Here is a 19,927-nt window from a genome sequence, read left to right on the forward strand (position 1 = left end):
GACACACTGGAACAGGTTGCCCAAGGAGGCTGTGGATGCCCCATCCCTGGAGGCATTCAAGGCCAGGCTGGATGTGGCTCTGGGCAGCCTGGTCTGCTGGTTGGTGACCCTGCACATAGTGGGGGGTTGAAACTCGATGATCATTGTGGTCCTGGGTTTCAACCCAGGCCATTCTATGATTCTCTATGATTCTATGATTTTGGAAAGCAGGAGATATTAGCTGTGTGCTCCCAGCTGTATACATCTGCACTGACTCATTATGGACAGTTTTTGTCAAGATGAGTATCCAGTTGCTCATTTTCACTACTTTTCAGGGTGCTCCACACATACCAGTAGTAGAAATACTTGCAAGTCATTTCTAAGCATATTAAGCCAACTAATAAAAACAATAATTGATGGCTCATCCTTGCCTCCGAGGTAGAGGATTAATAATAAAAATAATAATGAGTAAACCATCAGGGGATTGAAATGGCACCAGGAGGAAAAAAACTGCCAATACAATTCTCCTTCTTGCTAACCAAGTCTGAGTGCTACTTCCAACTCAGAAATTTATTCTTTAGCACGAGCTGAAGTAAGTATTCCAATGGGATAGCACAGTGAGCAGCCTGTGGGTGTTTATCCAGACTGTGGTCTGCATGGTGCTAGCAGCAGGCTGCCATGCGCCTCACCTAGCCTGGAGTTGGAGCAGGCTCGCAAGGCCTTTGTGTGGTGGTGTTTGTCAGGCCCTGTCTTAATGTGTGCTACTCTGTGTGCTACACTAAATACACCTTCTGCTTAGAATAGCTACAGACCTTCCCAGTTGCATCAAAGTTTATCAACCCTGAGGACTTCTCAGGCTGAGCAGTGCTGGGGCTTTTGGAGTCCTGTTCCCACCACTCTCCTCACATTGGAAGAAGTAAAGAATCCGTGAAAGGCATTAAATGGGAAGAATAAGAAAGCATAAGGGAAAGCAGCTCATCAAGTAGTTAGAAAACTGCACTGTCAGTATTGAGATTGGAGAAGTATGAAACTGAACAGTCTCACTAGAGAAGAGCAGAAAATTTTTCAAACCAGACTTTTCCTGGGGGATGTGTATAAGCTGCGGAAATTGAGCCAAGGAGTCTGAATTCAACATCATTGCCAATAGCTACCTCAGATTTGTTACATGCTGTATTTTCCCAACTCATAATGACCTACTTGTCCCAGGACTCCAGACAGAAAAACAGTTCAGCGAAACTGTAAGCTGAAAGGAGCTTGGGTAGTTTTATTAATACTATTTCCTGAGCTCACTACAGGAGTTGATAGATAGTGGGTAACATTTCAAGTGAAGGTGTGCAGGAAAGCATCGACATTTATTACTGTAGCAGTAATAATCGGGTAGCAGCCTAAATCTGTATCACCCAGACCAGCCCAGAACAAGTTTGTGTCTGCTAGCAGTTTTCTCCTGAAGGAACCTTACAGTAACAGGGAACAGGACTACAGTCCTTCCTAGAGTTAATTATCAGCACAGTGGTCTATTGCATTGCTGTGAACATGGCCAGAGAATGTAGATGTATAATATTGGCATTACAACATTTTTTACTGATGCTAATAGTTTGTAATAGTGACTTTTTACTGATGCTACCCCACTATGTGCAACCTCAGATTGCAAGAGGGAGGGAAAAGAAGGGTAACCCTGACAGGAATCATTTTTTTGGAACACGCAGGAGGCCAAAGGAGAGCACAGCACATAGTGGTGGTAGGGTAGCAGCCAGAGGTGTGCAGACAGGCAGGAGAGGGCCCAGCAACTGTTGAAGGTGGTGCTCAGATGAAATGTTTCCTCCGAGCAGCTGCCTTTGCACTTGTTGCCTGGGTAAGCATAAGTAGCAAGACCTGTGCATGGTTTGCTGCTGGTGAGCAGCATCAGGGAAGGTTTCTGGCTGCCTGAGACACTTCTGGCTGTCCTGAGGGCCAAGTTCAGCACATTCATACAGGCACACAGAAAAAGATCTGTCCTTGTACCCCAAAGAACAGGGGAAAAAAAAAAAAGTTTATTTAGAACATGTACTTATTTTTAAACTTTGGTATTCTTCTAAATGAAGTTGCTGCCGGCAAATAAAAAGATGAGATCTTCATCTTTGTGGTACATAGTGAGGAAAATCTCAGCTTTGCAGCCTGCATCACTAAGAGCTACTTTCCAAGAACAAACCAGAGACGCTGAATAGGAGCACCTCCAACTTCAAAAGATGTTCAAAGAAATGTGTTGTTGGACTCCTGCTGAATTTCTTGGACAGAACTTATTGCAAAACAACAACAACAAAAAACACCAAACAAACAAACAAACAAAACCAGTAGAGTTTTATGGTAGTTCAAACATTTGTATTTAATTTAAAACTCCAGAAGGATGTTTAAGTAACCTCAGTTTTTCTTTTTTTCTTTTTTTTTAATTAAGTAAGAACATGTTCTGGGTTGCTCCTTCTTTCTCAGTTACTCTTGTTTGCTCTCCTCCATCCTCTCTGTGAGGTGTTGTCACAGCTGCTTGCACTTACTTCCTTATTTGCATTTCTTAGCTGAGAGAAAGTATCCAGGCACCCAAAAGACTCAGCAATTTGCAAAAACAAAGTCCTGGGTAAAAGTAGCTCAGCATAGCTCAAGATTTTCTCTCCCATTCACTCACATATCTGTATTATTTGTTTTCAGTTATAACCTACTGCCCAACAAGCTATTATACTTGGTAGTAGTCCTTACCAAACGGAGTACTGTGCACCAGTTCTCTGAAACTGAGACACCTGTTCATCCCACTAATTAGGACCCAACTATTCTGAACAAAGAGGAATGAACTTCAAAACTTTGTTTATTTACTGAGGCCCTATGAGAGAAAACAAAACACGTTTTGTTTTTTCATTCCATTGACAGTATTTAGTGAAAATGTAAGTGTAAGAGCATACATAAAAGCAGAGCTATTAGTCTGCCATTATTAGGATAGTATTATTTATTTTACTCATTTAAGCATTTTTGCTGCTCATGCACACAGAGAATATTCCTCACACAGACCTTGAATCCTTCACAATATCAAGTAAAACATACCAGAAACACAGGTTGAGAGTTAGTTTAGCTATAACACATAATTTAACAAAATTCTAAAGAGATGGGAATAGTATTTATAGCATGTGGTTCCTGTCCAGGATGACACACTGCAGTTCACTGCTTGGGTTAGGTGGCCACTCAGTGGGATACAAGAGCATGTGGAAACATGGAAAATCTGAGAAGATATTCTCTTTTCCCCTCCCCAATATTCTTGAGTGTTTGTCAATTGTCATGTATCTGCTTAATAAATCCTAGTGGTATGAAGGTCAAGCTGGCTGTACTAGCTGCTAGAATAGGAGGCAGATTCCTTGTGACAGCCTCTCAGAAACTGCGGGAGCTGGACCTCCTCCTCCTCCCTGTCCTCCCACCAGAATGAGTTCCAGTCACCTCACGGCCACCAGATGGGCAGATCTCATTGTGTGGAAACGCCAATCTCCTCCAAAGATTTTTGGCCTCATATGCAAGGACTATTGCATATTGCCAACTATTCCCACTAATATAGAAAAGAAGGAGATAAAACAACAACAAAAAAAGAACAAAGCTGACTCCTGTCTGAAATTGTTTTTGAAAAGTAGCTAGTGGAGGAACAAAACATATGCTACACTAAAACTGGCCCTGAGCAAGGGCCTTGAGCGTACGTGAGAAACAGAAGAGCAAACGTTTCACAGCACTAATCAGAAAATGATGCTGTGCCAATAGCTTTAACCAACTATATTCTCTGTCAACACTATCTGCAGAGCAATAGTTCACAATAGGTATAATAAAATACATGAAAGATAACTTGTAATCACTGTTACTAAGTGATGCTCCTTACAGACATAAATGAATGAAATAGCAAAGTGAGGCATGAAATTTAGCAAGTGCAAGTAAAGAGGAAAGAAGGAAAGTGTATATTGAAAGACCAGATGGGAAAAAAAATTACTTAAGCAGATGCAGTGATAGTTCCTAAAGAGACAGCTAGTAGCAGTGAGATATCTTTCTGGATGGTGAATTGTCAGAGTTGATGTTAGAACTAAAACCTCAGAACATGCATTTTTGCCATGTACCTAAAGAGCTGTATAAATTTATCCTGTGGGGTATAATGGCAAAAAAAGGATGCTCTCCTGGCAGAGGTCAGGTTCAGTATCAGCTGCAGAGCAATTTCACAGCTCTTCTACCACATTTCTGCACTGCCCTTCACTACACAACAAATGTACAGATCCCCACGTTATAAGCCCTGCTGTATATATATAGAATAAGATGCTGAATTCTTTACCTAGGCCCTCTGTAGGGAGAAGACCTGTGGGAAGACACTGGAGAGTTCAGTTGGACTACATGATCTTAAATGTCTTTTCCAACCTTAATGATTTAATGATTCTATGTCATGGAAGTTGTCCTGTCCTGTGACTGCATCCTGAAACTGTCCTGTCAGCAACTGATCAGTTGTACTGACTTGTGGTTTAACCAGCCCACTCTTGCACTACTTGTAAAGAGTAGCATTACCATAGCTAAGCAGAAAGCTGTGCATCTGAGTAGAAGTCACTCTGGAATAACGTAAAGCTTCAGTGCTTCAGCTAAATGTGAAAAGAAGGCAAGTCCTGAGAATTTAAAATAGGAGACAGAATTACACACAGATTTCTTTTTTCATTTTCCTTCAGGTAACTAAATACTGGAACACATTAAGGGGGTTGTGAATAATATTAAGATGTCAAACACTTGCTGTTACTTGTCTCCTCACAACAAGATTTGACATTGTAACTTCAAAGGACAAGATTCTCGACTCACTGATTGTATCTTCACACCAGAAAACAATCCACACGTTGTACAAGGAAGCAGTTTAGACTGGCTGATGTTTTAACTGTTATATCCCTGAAACAGTCAACTTAGCAGCCAGCACAGCATAAGGCAATAGAGTAAAAAAAGATTGAATATAACACAATATTCTTGAGTTCTGGCTTTGTTCTTAGACATTTAGGCATCTCTCCATATATGTGCGTATGACTGCCTGCATATTTATACTTGACACATGCATCTACCCACCCAGGTGAGCTGTCATCACCCTCTCACCCTCTGTTTTAGCCAAAGAGATTCAAGACTGCATAGAACCTTCTTGTTCTCTCCTTACATTCCAGTTGAACCACATTCCTACTTAAAAGAAAAAGCAATTCACAACAGTACTGTTCGAATTAAAAACATGAAAAGACTAAGCCTTTTCATCAATAGTCACCATTCATTTGATGAATTTTAGACAGTTTATCAGTGGAAGAAGCGCTGCAGAATGGTTACTCAGAAGTGATAACAATTACTCTGCAATAGTCAGATTTTTTTTTTTTTTTAAAAGAGGTTTTCAGGCTAAAGAAACTTGAGACAAAAATCTAAAGTATGCAACTGAGGATAAACAGTTTCTCTCATTACATTCAGCATTGACAAAAAAGCCCTGCTCTTGATCTCATCTCATTCTCTTTCCTGTTCTCACCAGTTTCTGCTCAAAACAGAAGGGAGTGGAGTACTGGCTTTGTGGGAAGTGCTGAGGCTGAATTCATAGAGGAAAATGAAATGAGTTTGCGAGTGTCTCAAGAGGGGGATTCTGAGGGCACTTTGCCTTGGTTTGTCCCTGTCTGATTTAGCTTTGGAAAAAAATAAAAACAGAGTGGATTGCCTTATTCTTTCTTGTTAGAAGTGACCTAGCAATTAAGTTAGCTGAATTAGTAACAACACTGCTTGAAGGAAGGAGGTTTCTGTCACTGTTTTCATCCATTTTTTCCCATTTTGCAATTATTCAAATGGGAAAGCACTCTGCAGCATGTATTGAACCTGACTGACAATCATCCTACGAAACTGGAGATGTCTACTGACAGCAACAGCACTTAGTCCGCTGTCTAGCTGATTGCTGTTGCACGTATAGCAGAACACCTCAAGAAAAAGATGCATGAAGAGAGGTATGGTAGGTCAAAACTATACTTATTAAAAGCAGACTGGATTTGTTCTTCTGTGAGATACACAAGAAAAGTAGGAGGCTGAGAATATTTTCTCACAGATCCTTCCAGGGTTGGAGACAGAATAGAGATTCTGAAGCCACAACTGAATAGCAAAGATGAGTATTTCAAACAGAATTGTTTTCAAAGACAATGTCAATGTCCAGGACCTACGATTGTTTCACCCTGGGAATACAATGACCTCTTCAATTGTGTCACTTTGCTGGGTTTTGAGAATGGTGAGTGTTCAGGAAATATCACCATGCGGGAATTCCTATAAAACTATAAAGACTTATTATTTTAGTTCAGGAGAGGCTGAGAGGAGAGCTTTAGTGGAAGAATGAGGTCTTACTTATTCTGGTGCTTGCTCCTAGATTTGCACCACCGCTTCCCCCACATTGGTTTTCTTTCCTCTTCCCATGGTGACAGGGCAGAAATGGGTGAATGGACAAACTGAGAACTTTGATGGCTGAATATGTTTATATCATACACCAAACACCTTCAAGAGATGGCAGCTTCTCCACTGAGCAGTGTTGTTAACCCTTTAAACATCACAGGAATTCTCTTCCATGAAAATTACCATTTATTCATTTTACACTGAATTTCTTGTCTCTTTTCATCCTTGGTATAGCTCATCTCCTGTCCTGTCATTTATTTCCTCAATCTCTTCTCTCCTGTGAAATATTATTTTCCATCTGACTCCATACTAGATCTTGCTCTTTCAATATCTTATTAGCTGAATTAGAAATTCCTATGATGTTCTGATTCATGCTTTTTCCATGCAAGTCACTGGGAAATAGAAAAGTATCTTGTCTTTTTTTTCTTTGAAATTTCTGCAATATTCCCCAGTTCTGAGTTGCTGAAGGTCAGATGGATTTGTTTCCACAGTTTGGATCGTTTTCTTTAGAGGAGGAGAAAACATTTAGAACAGAACTCATTTGCACTTCTTTTGACTCCAGACTCCTAGGCAAACAGGAACTGCTGCATTTTAGGAGCTCTTCCTAAGGAGAACCAGCATGTGGAAGAGGGCTGGAAACCCAAGCACAAGGATGTCTGTAGCATTAACTTTTAGTCATTTATCTGAACTATTGTTCCTTCCCCTCTGCCAGACTGATAATTTTGGCTTGTTCCTTTTCCTTTTTCCTTTTAAAAAGCCCAAATTTCACATTCATCTGCTCTGTGCTTCCTAGGTTGACTGTTTAATGCAACACTACCAATACTTCAAAGGGATGAGGAGGAGATGGTTTACAGTCACGATGGCTTAACACAGGCCTGTCACAGCACTTCATTTTCTGAGTCACTTTCTCACAGAGGGAGTCTGTTTTACATTTCAGGCTTCGGGGAGCAGAGCGGAAAATACTCTGTGGACTTTTTTCTTGTTCTTGCTGGAGGCTGCTTTGCTTGCTGCCTCTTGAAGTACAAACTAGAGGAGAAAAGAGATGAGATTTCTGTTTTAATTTTTTTTTTAACTGCTCTGTTGTCTTTTGGGTTGTTTTTTTTGTTTTGTTTTGTGGTGTTTTTTTTTTTTATTTTTTTTAATAAGTTGTGTGCCTGCTACACAGATTGTATCAGCAAGAGAGCCTCTTCATCTGAATTTATTGCTTTGAATAGTGAGCTTTGAAAACTCTAGAGTCTAATGCATTTTCTGACAGATCAGTTGCAATATCAGCAGACAAAGAACATGTTTTTTTTTGCAGTAGCTCACCACAGAAGTTGCAGTTACTCACCTCAGACACAAAAGAAACTTCATTCTTTGAGGTTGACATTTACTTTAAGGCTGCTTGTAGGTTATTAGCTAATGACAGAGCAGAGACGTGAGCCTGTAGATATGTGGCCAGTAGGCACTTAAAACATTCATAAAAGGCATTATGCTGGATTCAAATTGCTTGTTCACAGCAGAAATATTCATTTCAAAAGTTGTTCATCCTTAGAATCCAGACAAGATGCAAGCTTAAGAGATAGTAGTGCTAACACACGCACCTTGGCTAAAGAAATTATCTTTTCTAATAGTATTCATGTAATGTCTATTAGAAATCATTTATTTAAGGAGATGAAATCTGATTTACAGTCTTCTTCAAAAAATAAAAATAAAAAATAATAATTTACTTTGTTATTCCTTCCAGAATAGTCAGACATTTTATTTTTCATATCAAAGAGAAACTAAGAAATTGCAAGCCCCATGTATTTTTCTATAACAGCGATTATCACTAGCAAGGAGCTAGCAAAAAGCCTGTCCTACTTTTCTATTATCAGCCTTGAGCAGTGTTTTGCCTTACTTCTGAATAAAGGTGCACTAAATAAGGTTATCGTGAGCTAAGAAGAGCAAAGCAATGAAAAAGAGGCACCAGCCTCAGGCTGTATTTCATTTCAGACTGTCAAGTTTGGCAGTACTCAGTGCAGCAAACTCCACTGGTCTCTGAATTGAGAAACACAAATTATCACAGGTTCTGTCAGAGAAGTTAGTCTTTGCAAAAAGCACATAATTATTCTTCCTCAAATTCATGGATCCTTCTAGGAAAAAGAACAATGGGAAGAACAGAGCACAAGATTTTTAGGGAGACTTCACTCATTTTGGCTCACTAGCTATTTAATCTCTCTGAGTGAGAGATAATATTTTGCAGTGGAAGGACTTTTGTCAAGGCAGGAACTGCAGAACTGTAAACCATGCATGCAAACAGGATCAGCCAAAATTTTATCTGTGTAGCCCCTTTCTCTGGCCTTGCCCTGCACATAGGCAACTACTCATGCAGAACAGAATCTGCAAGTAAAATGGGCCCTGCTAGATATTGCTTTCTACCAAGATGTAATTTTTAAATGAAAGTTAAATGATGCTATTATAGTTCTTGAAGCCAATATCATTATATTTTAAATTTTCTTTTCATTTTAGATCTTGAAAGTGAAATTCTGTCTTTTACATAGCCTTTTTCTTCCTTTCTTTTTTCTTCCTTTCTTTTTTGTTTCCACTCCCAGTAAGCCACTAAATGAAAGCATTACAATAACCAAGATAACCAGCTGGATAGGAAATCACTAGCTGTTGTTTAGAAATTAAAACAAGCTTGAACAGAACACCAAAGTCATAAATGTTTATCTTTACCAACTTCAAAGTGTTTGTTCACAGAAAGCAAGCCCAACGAGTGAGAAGATGCAGTAAAGGGCAAGCCTGCATCAAAGAAAGGATTAAAAAATATTAAATGCTTTCAGTAATGTTGCAGTGGTCTGAAGTCCTCTGTAAGTTCTTCAGATATTAGAGGGATTTATGAGCTTCCTGGTGAATTTAGAGCCTTATTTTAAAGGTCTGTAAATTTAGCTAATTATCAGCATCTGTCTGCAGGGTAGGTTAATTTTGCAATGCAAACACTGTCACCAAAGGGCTGTATGAACAAGGACTGCAACCGCAGAATTTCTGACTCTTGCTTTGTTGGTTGCAACAGTGGCAGCACTCTTTTTTAAAGAAATACCTACATATGATGATACAGCTATCAGAATGTGGGACCTGTCTTGTATTCCTAATAGTGGTACTAACAGGAAATTGAGGAGGACTTCTAACAGTCAGAAACTACAAACCTGTCAATCCACAATTGTAGACTTTTTATTTCTCACAAAATACGCAGCTAGCAAGGCCACAAGCCCTCAGTACTAACATGTTTAAGTCTCAGAGGTGCAATTTTAACATCCCAAATTTTTCACAGGGCAGACTGACCACACACTAATGGCTATTGACTCCAAAATTGTACAGATGAGTCAAAATCACCACATTCAGAAATTAGTTTGCCCTCTGAAGTAAACATAAAATAAACAAAGTAATAAAAAAGTAAATTATAATAAAAATGGAGCATAAGGAGGAGGTGGTAGCCTTAATGACTTGTCTTAAACAACTGTTCATGATTAGAACACCTCAGTACATAAATCCTGGTACTTTTGTGTATATGGGTACGATAGTTTGGGTGAATGAAAGCTAAGAGAAAAGGAGTGTAAGCAGGTGAGCACCACTTAATTGAGATTGTGAGAAAAAAAAAATCATCTTTCATTATACCTTAATTGAGCTTTACGGAATCACATAATGATTGAAGGTGGAATGAACTTCTGGAGATCATGTGGCTCCAGCTCTCTGCTCACGCACAGCTCCCAGAGCAGGTTGCCCAGGATCACGTTTTTGAAGACCGGCCTTTTAAAGATCTCCAAAGAGGGAAACTCCACAATCTCTCTGGGCAACCTGTGCTCGTACCGTCATCTGAACACTAAATAAGTGTTTTCTAATGCTGAGGCAGAGCCTCATGTGTTTCAGATTATGCCCATTGCCTCTGTTCCATTGGGAACCACTGAAAAGATTCTGGCACCATTCTTTTCACATCCTCCCTTCAGGTATTAAACACTGATAATATTCCTCTAGGTTCCTCCAGGCTGAACAGTTCAGCCAGCTTATCCACATCTCCTGGAAATACTACAGTCCCTTAAACCTTCTTGTGACTCTTAATTGCATTCTATGCAATATGTACATGTCTCTCTTGTACTGTAGACCCCAGAACTGGACTCCAGGTGGCCTCACCTGTGCTGAGCAGAGGGGAAGGATCACATCCCTCCACCTACTAGTGATACCTTGCTTGATACATCTCAGGATATTGTAAAACTTCTTTGTGAGAGGGGTACACTGCCAGCCAGTGTTCAATTTGGCATCCACCTGGATATCCCAGGGCCTTTTTTACCGTTTGGTAAAATGCTTTCCATTCTGGGCAGGCTCAGCATCTATATTTGCTTGGGACTTCTTCCCCTTAGGTGTGGGACAATGCACTGTCCTTGTTAATATTCCCAAGTTATCGTCATATCATGCCTCCAACCTTTCCAGGTCTCTGAGAATAGCAGCATGATCCTCTGGTAAATCACAGAACATCCCAAATTGAAAGAGAACCACAAGGATCATGGAGTTCAACTCCGCACAGGATCACCCAAAATTCAAAACCTGAGAGCGTTATACAAACACTCCTTAATCTACTGCACTTAGGGCCATGCCCACTGCCCTGTGGTGCACAACCCATCCCCAACCCCCAGCTGCCCTCCCCTCACACAGCTCCATGCCGTTCCCTCGGCCCTGCCGCTGTCACACAGAGCAGAGCTCAGCGCTGCCCCTCTGCTCCCTGCGAGGAGCTGCAGCCGCCATCAGGCCTGCCCTCAGCCTGCCCTGCTATGGGCTGAACGCACCCAGGGACCTCTTCCACTCCTCACACATCTTGTCCTCCAGACCCTTCACCATCTTCATTGCCATCTTTTGGATGCTCTCTAATCATCACTCCTTCTGAAGTCCAGGCAGACAATAGCCATTGCTCTCTTCTTACACACAGTTTCACAAACTTATTAAACTAGTTCTCTAATACAGAAAACAATCCACAACATCAATTTCTGTTTTAGCTCTGATGAATTGAGCTAACAGGAATATAAATCTTTGAGAGGCAGGGAAGCAGAAAGTGAAAAATTCAGGAAAATAGCGATGTTAATTTACCATTCAGCAATGTATTTTCCATTCAGCTGCAGACTGCTCTGACAACGACTGATGGTATTAGGATGACCCACAGATCTCCCAGCTACAGTGCTACAGCAGAACTAAGAGCAACCATTTAAATCTGCACAGTTTAGGGTATAAATAGATTCCAAATGACAAGGGGATAACCAGAACAAAACATTTAAGGTGCATTTGAATTATACTGGAAGTACCTGCAGAAAGATCATAGAACCCGAAACACAAGCAAACATTCTTGAAATCTAGCAACTCTTGTGTATGACATGGCAGTACTTAAGCCTGCTTCTGATGTCCAATTTAAGCACTAAATGATCAATCCTCAGTCTTAGCAATTCTTCAAACTTATCAAAGACTTCACAGTGAAATAGCCTAGTCTATAGGAGCATTTATAGAGTTGCTTGCACGTGGGTGGCAATTAAGAAGCCATAGGTTATCATCTTTTAGCTCCTACCTGGTGCAAATTACCACTCAGTGCTCTGATCCAATTGTAAAAATAGTCACCAGGCTCTAAAGTACTGACAGTGTAAACTGACCAGTTTGAGATTTAAATAGACTGGGAGAGGAATGGTTGTATGAGACCAGCTAGGTAGGAGGACTGAACAGTCATCAGCTCTACCTGACTTGCCCCTTCCACTGTGAAGTAAAAAAGTTTATTGAAGTGCTACAGTTTACACATTTCTGACATAGTTTTGGTTTCTGTCTATCATATAGGATGGAATGAGATTATTCATGCATTTGATTTTTAGACAATAGTGCAGACACAAACTAGACAGCAACCTGAGGAGGTCCTCATAGATGTTTTCAAGAACTGTGTTACTATTATCAGCAAAGCAAAGACATTATGCATGAAGGTAGAGAGCAAAGTCAGGAGAAATAGGATTGCCTTAATTTAAGCTATGAAACAACAAGTAAAAGCAGTACATTTATATATATATATATATTTATATTTATATTTATAGTTATAGTTATAGTTATAGTTATTACTATGCAAAGAACTGTGAATTGAAACTGTCAAATGTTTCCATGTGCCCGAGGAATAAAGAAAAAAAAAATTCAAGCTGAAAATACATACTTCCAGTGGCAGATTGCAGTTCTTTATTTTTGATTCACATAAATATATGCATACAATGATATCAGATATCTTTGTATTGCTTAATCTATAATTGAAGACAGTATAGGTCTTTTAACAAAAAAAGAAGAAAGTTGCAACTATTAATTTATATTTTATGTGAGCACTCTCGTATACAGTAGAAAAGATCTGTATATAAAAGACTATATCTGTGCAATTACATGTACTATGTTTCCTTCTCAACAAACTACTCGTTTATTAATATTGGTTTATTATTGTTAAATAATATATAATTGCCATATCATAACATTAAAAAAACTTTTTAAAATACATTAATAAGCAGAGATAACCACATCTTGTTCTTGCAATCATTTACGCAATATCACATTGATAATTTGACATTTGGCTTAAACAAACTTCTACCGTCTCAGGTTGTCATTATTAGTCTACCACCATTAATCAAATTAATTCACATGTAATTTTGCTGTTTAATGATTTTATATAAAGCCTTTAGATTGAAATTCACCTCCAAGCTGACATCTACCATAAAATGGGGCATAATATCTTTCATGTCTTTGACATATCAAAGACATGTCAAAGACATGAAGATTCCTGCTGAACTCTGCTTTGCAGTGAATGTCTCTTCTGGCAAAGAGATGCATTTCTCTCATCTACAGCCTTATACATGTCAACTGCTTGAACTACAAGTTTACAGAAGATGTGGCTTCATGCTATAAAATGCTCTTCAGATCTAGATCAAGCTTAAATAGCATCTGGAAGGTAATACAAATATTTATTTGTACATAAAGCATTATCCCCAATATTCTAAGTGACAGCACTTATAAGGCAGACACAAGCCAAGATTCAAATATCTGAGAAACTGTGAAACCTATCAGATCCTAATGATGATAAGATCAGGATATAGAGCAGCAACAACAGTCAGCAGGATCTGTCCCTTGCTTAAATGTGAAAGAGGGAACTGACAGAAAGATGTGATAAAACAGGGTACCCAGAATGACAGACATGATGCACAGCCTGTCAGTACTGAGAAGGACTGTAGCTTTACAGATAATTCAGTTTAGTTGCTGGCAGATAAGTAAGCATTTGGCAACTTCCTGTCTTTCTGACAATTTAGTCTCTCTTTGTTACAATAGCTGAACAACTCTGCATGTTGTGATGAATACATCTGCTCCCTTCCCTGCAGACCACTTTTCTGCAAATGCAAGACACAATTCTCGGGTGCATGAAAATCTCAAAGATGAGAACAGTAGCTCAGGAGTACATAATTCTGCTACTTCCATTAGCACATATAATCAAAGAAAGGAAGGGATCTTAAGGAAGGGTTCTTCAAGATCACCCAGCCCCAACCCCCTGCCATGGGCAGGGCTGCCCCCACCAGCTCAGGCTGCCCAGGGCCCCCCCCACTCTGGCTTTGAACACCTCCAGGGATGGGCAGCCACATCTTCTCTGGGCAGTCTGTGCCAGTGCCTCACCACTACTTGAGGAAAAAATTTCCTCCTCACATCTAGCCTATCTCTCCACTCTTTTAGTTTAGAACTATTCCCCTATATCCTATCACTATCCGCTCATATAGAAAGTCTGATGATAAACTACTTTTAATCTCAAAAGGAAACTGAGTCAGGAGGTTTGGCAAGTGCATGCATATGTCCATTTGGGAACAAGAAAGCATCAGTTATACTTTTGACCCTTGAATTTCAAAAGCAGACAAGCGGTATTCGCTCAAGTATTGATCTGTACTCTTCTGCAGGGGAATAGTCTGAGACACTGAAGTTGCTTTGCATTTGAATGTCTGAACTTAATGCGGTGCATTTCATGTATGCAGGACAGCAGCAAAAGATGAAATGCTTGGGTCTTTTTCCTTTTCATGTTTATACTGGTGTTACAGACAACAAATGGCATTGCAATAGGTATTTTTGATATTAAATAGACTCCAAATAACATTTTGACATCTCCTCTTAACAAATAATTGTGAGAAGTACTAAGTAATTGTTCTGTATTCATAGCATTAGCAACTGCTGTGATTCCAGATAGGATGCCATTTGGAGATTCATTACTTAAAAATGTTCTGGAAAAACAGGCTTTAAAAAACAACAATAATAAAACAATCTTTCAAGGATCTTAGATCACTTGATAAACTTTTAAAGGACTAGCTGCTTCTGTAAAACCTGTCCTTAAGATAAAGACACTGAACAAAATTATTAAAATGAAACTAATTTTTGTCAGCAATTTTTGATCTGGGAAACATTTTAAACACTTACGGTTTTTAGTACACAGGCTTTCCTGTGGCCAAATAAAAAGTCATTAGGTTTAAAAGTATATGGAAGAACTTTTCATACACCAAGAGAAAAACACACTCACTGAAATCCTGCTTCATTTTTAGAATCATTCTGGAACAATAAGGTTGCTGCTGCTGTGTGAAACAACTATGCTAATATTTATTGTAATAATAACTATTTTGCTCCGTTATGCAGAAACAGTACTATGCTGAAGACAAAAATTAAATAAAAATCTATGTCCTCATTGACTCATTCATGAGGCATAATGTTTGCAAAATTCTATAATCTGAAACAGAATTTGCATACACTTACAGAAACCAATACTAGATGTTATAGCTTTTCTAACAAAACCTCTATTTCTGAAAATAAAAAAATAGCCAGCTCCAAATTTCTTGTTTTCAAGGCAACACGATGGGGCTGTTTCATCTTCTTGGATTGCTAAATGGCACCAAAAAATTATATCACAAGCAAAATGAATCAAATTTCCTATTGTACACCATGATCATGGGTGTCTGAGCGATGAAAGTCCTCTTCTTCAAAGATCTGGCAGTGATGCTTTTTATTTCAGGGTCATGTCAAGCCTATATGTTAAAAAACAACAAGAAATGAAAAAGAAAATAAATCAGTAGGATAGAAAACATGGTTGGTCATTTCTGCAATTGTAAGCTCCCATAAAACGTTGGGCATCCTCATCTCTCATTTACATTAAATGCGTCAGTGTCAATTTACACAGATCCTATCTGCCTCATGTAGAAAGTACATCAGGAACTGCTACTGCTAGCTTGCTGTCAGTAACTACATTCCAGCAATTTCAATCTGAGTAGCACTGGACATGTGGAAATACACGCTGATGGAATGACAGAACTGTATGGTAAGAAGTGGATGCCTGTAAACACATCTCCAGAACTATGTTTTTGCCATGTAGTAAAAACAACGTCATCAAATTCTTTTGAATTTTTCTATACAATAAAAAGTTGTCATCACAAATATTGCAAACACCATTTCCCTCTTAGAATGTGTAACTATTTAAACAACATTCTGAATATTCACCACCTGGGAAGAGAATACGTGTAATTCTTTCCTGTGGAATATTTCGTAGTGCACATTTTAAAAAATGTCATGAGGCAGTGCACGATGTTAAAACAAAATAGCACACAGGATGACAAGAAACATAAAAAAAAGGCTGCAGAAGAAAACTAATAGTTGGGCAGACTCCAGAGAGATTTCAGCAGAAAGCATACAGACAAAAAAGCTGTGTAAAACTGCCATGATCACTGTGAAGATAATCTTATTTCCCACAGAAACTACTCCACAAATGAGTGATACAACTGCAGAAGAAATCATTGCCACTTCTGAAAATGGATACTTATTTAGAGAGAGAAAACAACTAGCATTAATTCAGTCTCAACTGTATTTATTTGAGCTAAGTAAAAATTCTAGTCTCAGAAGATTTTTTCAAGCCATCAAAAAGCTTAAGTCATAAATACAGTCTTCAATATGTTATTTATTCTCCATTCTCTTTACAAAAAATGCTTCTCATATTGACTCATTACAGAATAAACTGTCTGAGGGGAAAAGGAAAAAGATCTTTAGAGATCTTATGTCAACTGCTCTAGGAATCAGAACGTTAATTTATAGTTCTGACCTGTGGTGGTTGATTGATTGACACACAACTTTATTTGAAAAAAAAGAGACAAAAGAAGCTCCATGTTATTTATGTGTCTGCTTTCTAGTCAATTGCTTGCTTACTTCAAATTCACTTCCTGATGGGATCTTTTACTGAAGAGTTAGGTGCCTGCTATTTTCTGAACAGTATTTCAATTCAGGACACAGGGGTAGGGACAGCAAAGTCAAGTCACTTCTGTGGAGACACTCATCACCAATGTACAGACTACTGCAGTGATGAGTCCTCCTGCTGTCCAATCAAACAAACTTTTCGTGCGTTGTGACCAGCTATGGCTAAAACAGTCCCACCAGTGCACAGTAAAACAGTACAGGGTTTTTCACTTGCATGTTCAGTCATGACATCAGACAGAAGAACAGTTTGCGAGAGGACAGACAAACACGTTCCTATTTCCAAAGGAATCATTTTGGCTTCGAAAACTAATAAAATGATGATAATGGAGATGTCATTAGGGAAATAACTTTATGGGGGGGAGAAAGGAGAGGAGGGGGGGGGGAAGCAAGCTTTTAAGCACATAAAGAAAAGACAAGAAAGGTATTGAGGGTATAATCCAGAAATTAAAGAGAAAACTAAGACTTTTCAAACTTCCTAGTAAGAAAGGCAATTTTATCACCCTTTAACTGAGAAGAATGCATGACATCAACTTCACCCTGATCATGTTGAACTTCTTATTTCAGTCTTTCACACAACCTGAATATCCTCAGGATAACGACTACATCTATCTCTGTTTGAAAATGGCCAAGAACACTTCAAAGACATCTGTAATGCAAACAAAAAAATCTCAATTGTGGTGCTTTTTTTACTTGGATATATTGAATCAAGTTCCTGAAAATAAATGTGAAATGATTTAGTTCTCCAGAAAACTTTATGGAGTCTACCCAGTCTCTATTCCTAGAAGCATGGTTGTGAAATAATGCTGTAATGAAATGATTGTATTAGACATAAATTCTTACTCCTGCTCCACTGAAGTCATTTCTGGATCATTTGAGAGGCAGCTAGTTCTGGGCACAAGGAAAAAGAGGAAGCAGTAAACATTTCTTCTGTGTTTATTTCTCTATTTAAGTACAAAAACAAATTTAGGGGATGTAATGACTTAACTGTAGCAAGCAACTTTGACTGCACAAACATAAAAACATTACTGATAGAAATTTAGAGAGCTTAGTAACACCAATCAGTTTGTGTATTAAGTTTTTAAGCCATTAAGCTGGGGAGGGGAAAAGCACTACAGTTACCTCGTACATCCAACCGTAATAATAGCAAGTGTTGCCTCATGTGAGTATTCAGTTCCCCTTTCACTTGTTATGCTGCAGCCTGCACTGTTTTAAATCAGAAGCTTAACAAGAAATACGCTTTTCACCACAGTTATCACAGTTCAGTGTACTTGAAAATGATTGAATAGAAAGCAGTTGCGTGCTTTTTTGTTTAATAAAATATCCAGGTGATATCAGATATCAGATAACTAGCTACATAAATGTACTGCTTCTGAGGCAGCTGAATTGCTAGAATCAAAAAGTATTTGCAAGAGTTTGTAGCATTTCTTGAGGGTCATTTTAAAAGCTAAGTTGAGTACATTGTTGAGGAGAAGTTGAGGGAAATGCGTACCACACAAAAGGAGAGAAAACACAATGAAGAAGTTGTAAGATGAAAATTCTCAAGTCCATAATTTAAAAGAAGGAGGTTGAAATTAAACCTCCAAAAGGTTGTTATAAAATTATAGGAAAAATGTCATATTTGAACTGATTGGCAGAGCTCCCTTCTCTGGTATCTCGTGTACAACGCACACATGGAAGAAGTACAATGCACAAATTGTTTGTAAGTTCAGCTTAACGAATCAAAGACTGTGTCCTTCCAGATAAAAGATTTCTAAGATATTTTACAAGGCACTGCCTTAGCATCTCAAACTCGGAGTACAATTCCATGTTTAAAATAGCTGATCATCATCTGTCACTGACTTTTTAAGGTACCTTATAGTGATATAACATTATCAAGCATTAATCCACCAGCCCTTCCAAACAATAGCAGGAAGACAGGAAAAGACATAGAAAAAGCTGAGAAATAAGTACAATAGCTATTATTACCTTCATAAATTGTAAAACAAGTTTTAAAGAAGATTTATCTTCCCAAGTTTATATTAATCATCCAACATACAAAGGAGAGAAAATATGTAATAAAAATCTTTGACAGTGTAAAAAAGTAACTTTAGTCTTCCCCATGACTATGGAAACAATTACAAAAGTAGCAAAAAACGTGGGCTTTTTTTATAGTCTAAGAGTATCACTTCTTAGACTGTAAGATATAGCAGGTTGCCTATAGTGAGAGGGGAAGTCAATTCACAAATGTGGCAACTTCCGCAGTACTTGAAATTATGAACAGACTGCTGTACCAAACATGTAACATACTACAGCATTCAATCCATCTCTGTGAACCAAATAAATACAATGCCAGCAACCAGCAGAAAGCTATCTTACTTAGCTGTTTCTGAAGCTTCCCTCAGTTCTTCATCCAGTCTGCATGAGTAAAAGTTATTGATATAAAGAAACAAAGAAGCAAGCAGAGCGTAAGAGAGAAGCAGAGCAATAGCAGAGCAAAGAAGAAATATAATACATGCTTCTAAAATAGGCACACAGTATTGTGCACTGGCCCTAAAGCTCTTCAAGTTATTATGGTAATACTTATGGCTGTTCTCAACTCACCTTTAATATCTAGCTCATTTTTTATATTATTTGGAGGCAGAAACATAAAAACAGCAGAGATCTGAGGCATGCCCAGTAGATAGAGCTGAAAGCATACAACTGCTTATAAGAATTAAACTGCCTGCAGCTTGGGCCAAATCAAGGACATTTATAGATAGGTAAGTTTCGCTGGCAAAGAAGGCTGATCTCAACAGCTTGAAGGGGAAAGCAGGATACCAAACCATTGCAAGGCCTCTCCCATCCTGCTGTTGAGGTCACCTTTTGGTGACTGGCTGTCACACAGGTTTACTCCGCTATAAGCTGCAGCATGGGCTAGAAAGCAAATTTTACCTCATTCTTCTCTTAATACACTTCTCTTCATCATACCTTACAAGAGTGGGTGAAGGAAGAGAAAAGACATACAGATTCATATGATACAGCTGGCACATTGTATCTCACTTCAATAAAAACTACCAAACAATCACATAATCCAAATCCTGGCACAAATCTATACGCTTGCTGCAGGTGGGACATCTCATGATCATAGTGGTATTTCTGTTCTTGCTAGTGGAGACACTGGACTGCTTAAAGTGGCATTTGGTATTCTTTTGCTACAATAATCTTTCTCAACATGAAGCTGAACATATCTGCTCTTTTTCCACTGATTTGAGTACATGTCTGCTTCACACTGTGA

The 19,927-nt window shown here is 38.7% G+C and overlaps 1 protein-coding gene across 3 annotated transcripts in view; it reads right to left on the bottom strand.

The window, feature by feature from the left end:
• Positions 1-12,566: 12,566 nt before the first annotated feature.
• Positions 12,567-19,927, bottom strand: part of PRUNE2 (prune homolog 2 with BCH domain) — a 137,171-nt gene continuing 129,810 nt past the window's right edge. The window contains exons 18-21 of one of the 3 annotated variants that reach the window (XM_048931202.1): positions 19,585-19,620; positions 19,030-19,068; positions 17,515-17,562; positions 12,567-15,458 (exon numbers count right to left, since the gene is read on the bottom strand). In XM_048931202.1, coding sequence (XP_048787159.1) covers positions 15,437-15,458; positions 17,515-17,562; positions 19,030-19,068; positions 19,585-19,620 — 145 coding nt within the window. In that variant the 3' untranslated portion in view covers positions 12,567-15,436. The remainder of the gene's footprint in view (positions 15,459-17,514; positions 17,563-19,029; positions 19,069-19,584; positions 19,621-19,927) is intronic. The other 2 variants (XM_048931204.1, XM_048931203.1) reach the window with 2 other exon arrangements.

Source organism: Lagopus muta, chromosome Z (genome assembly GCF_023343835.1).
Source record: "Lagopus muta isolate bLagMut1 chromosome Z, bLagMut1 primary, whole genome shotgun sequence".
Classification (NCBI taxonomy): Eukaryota; Metazoa; Chordata; class Aves; order Galliformes; family Phasianidae; genus Lagopus; species Lagopus muta.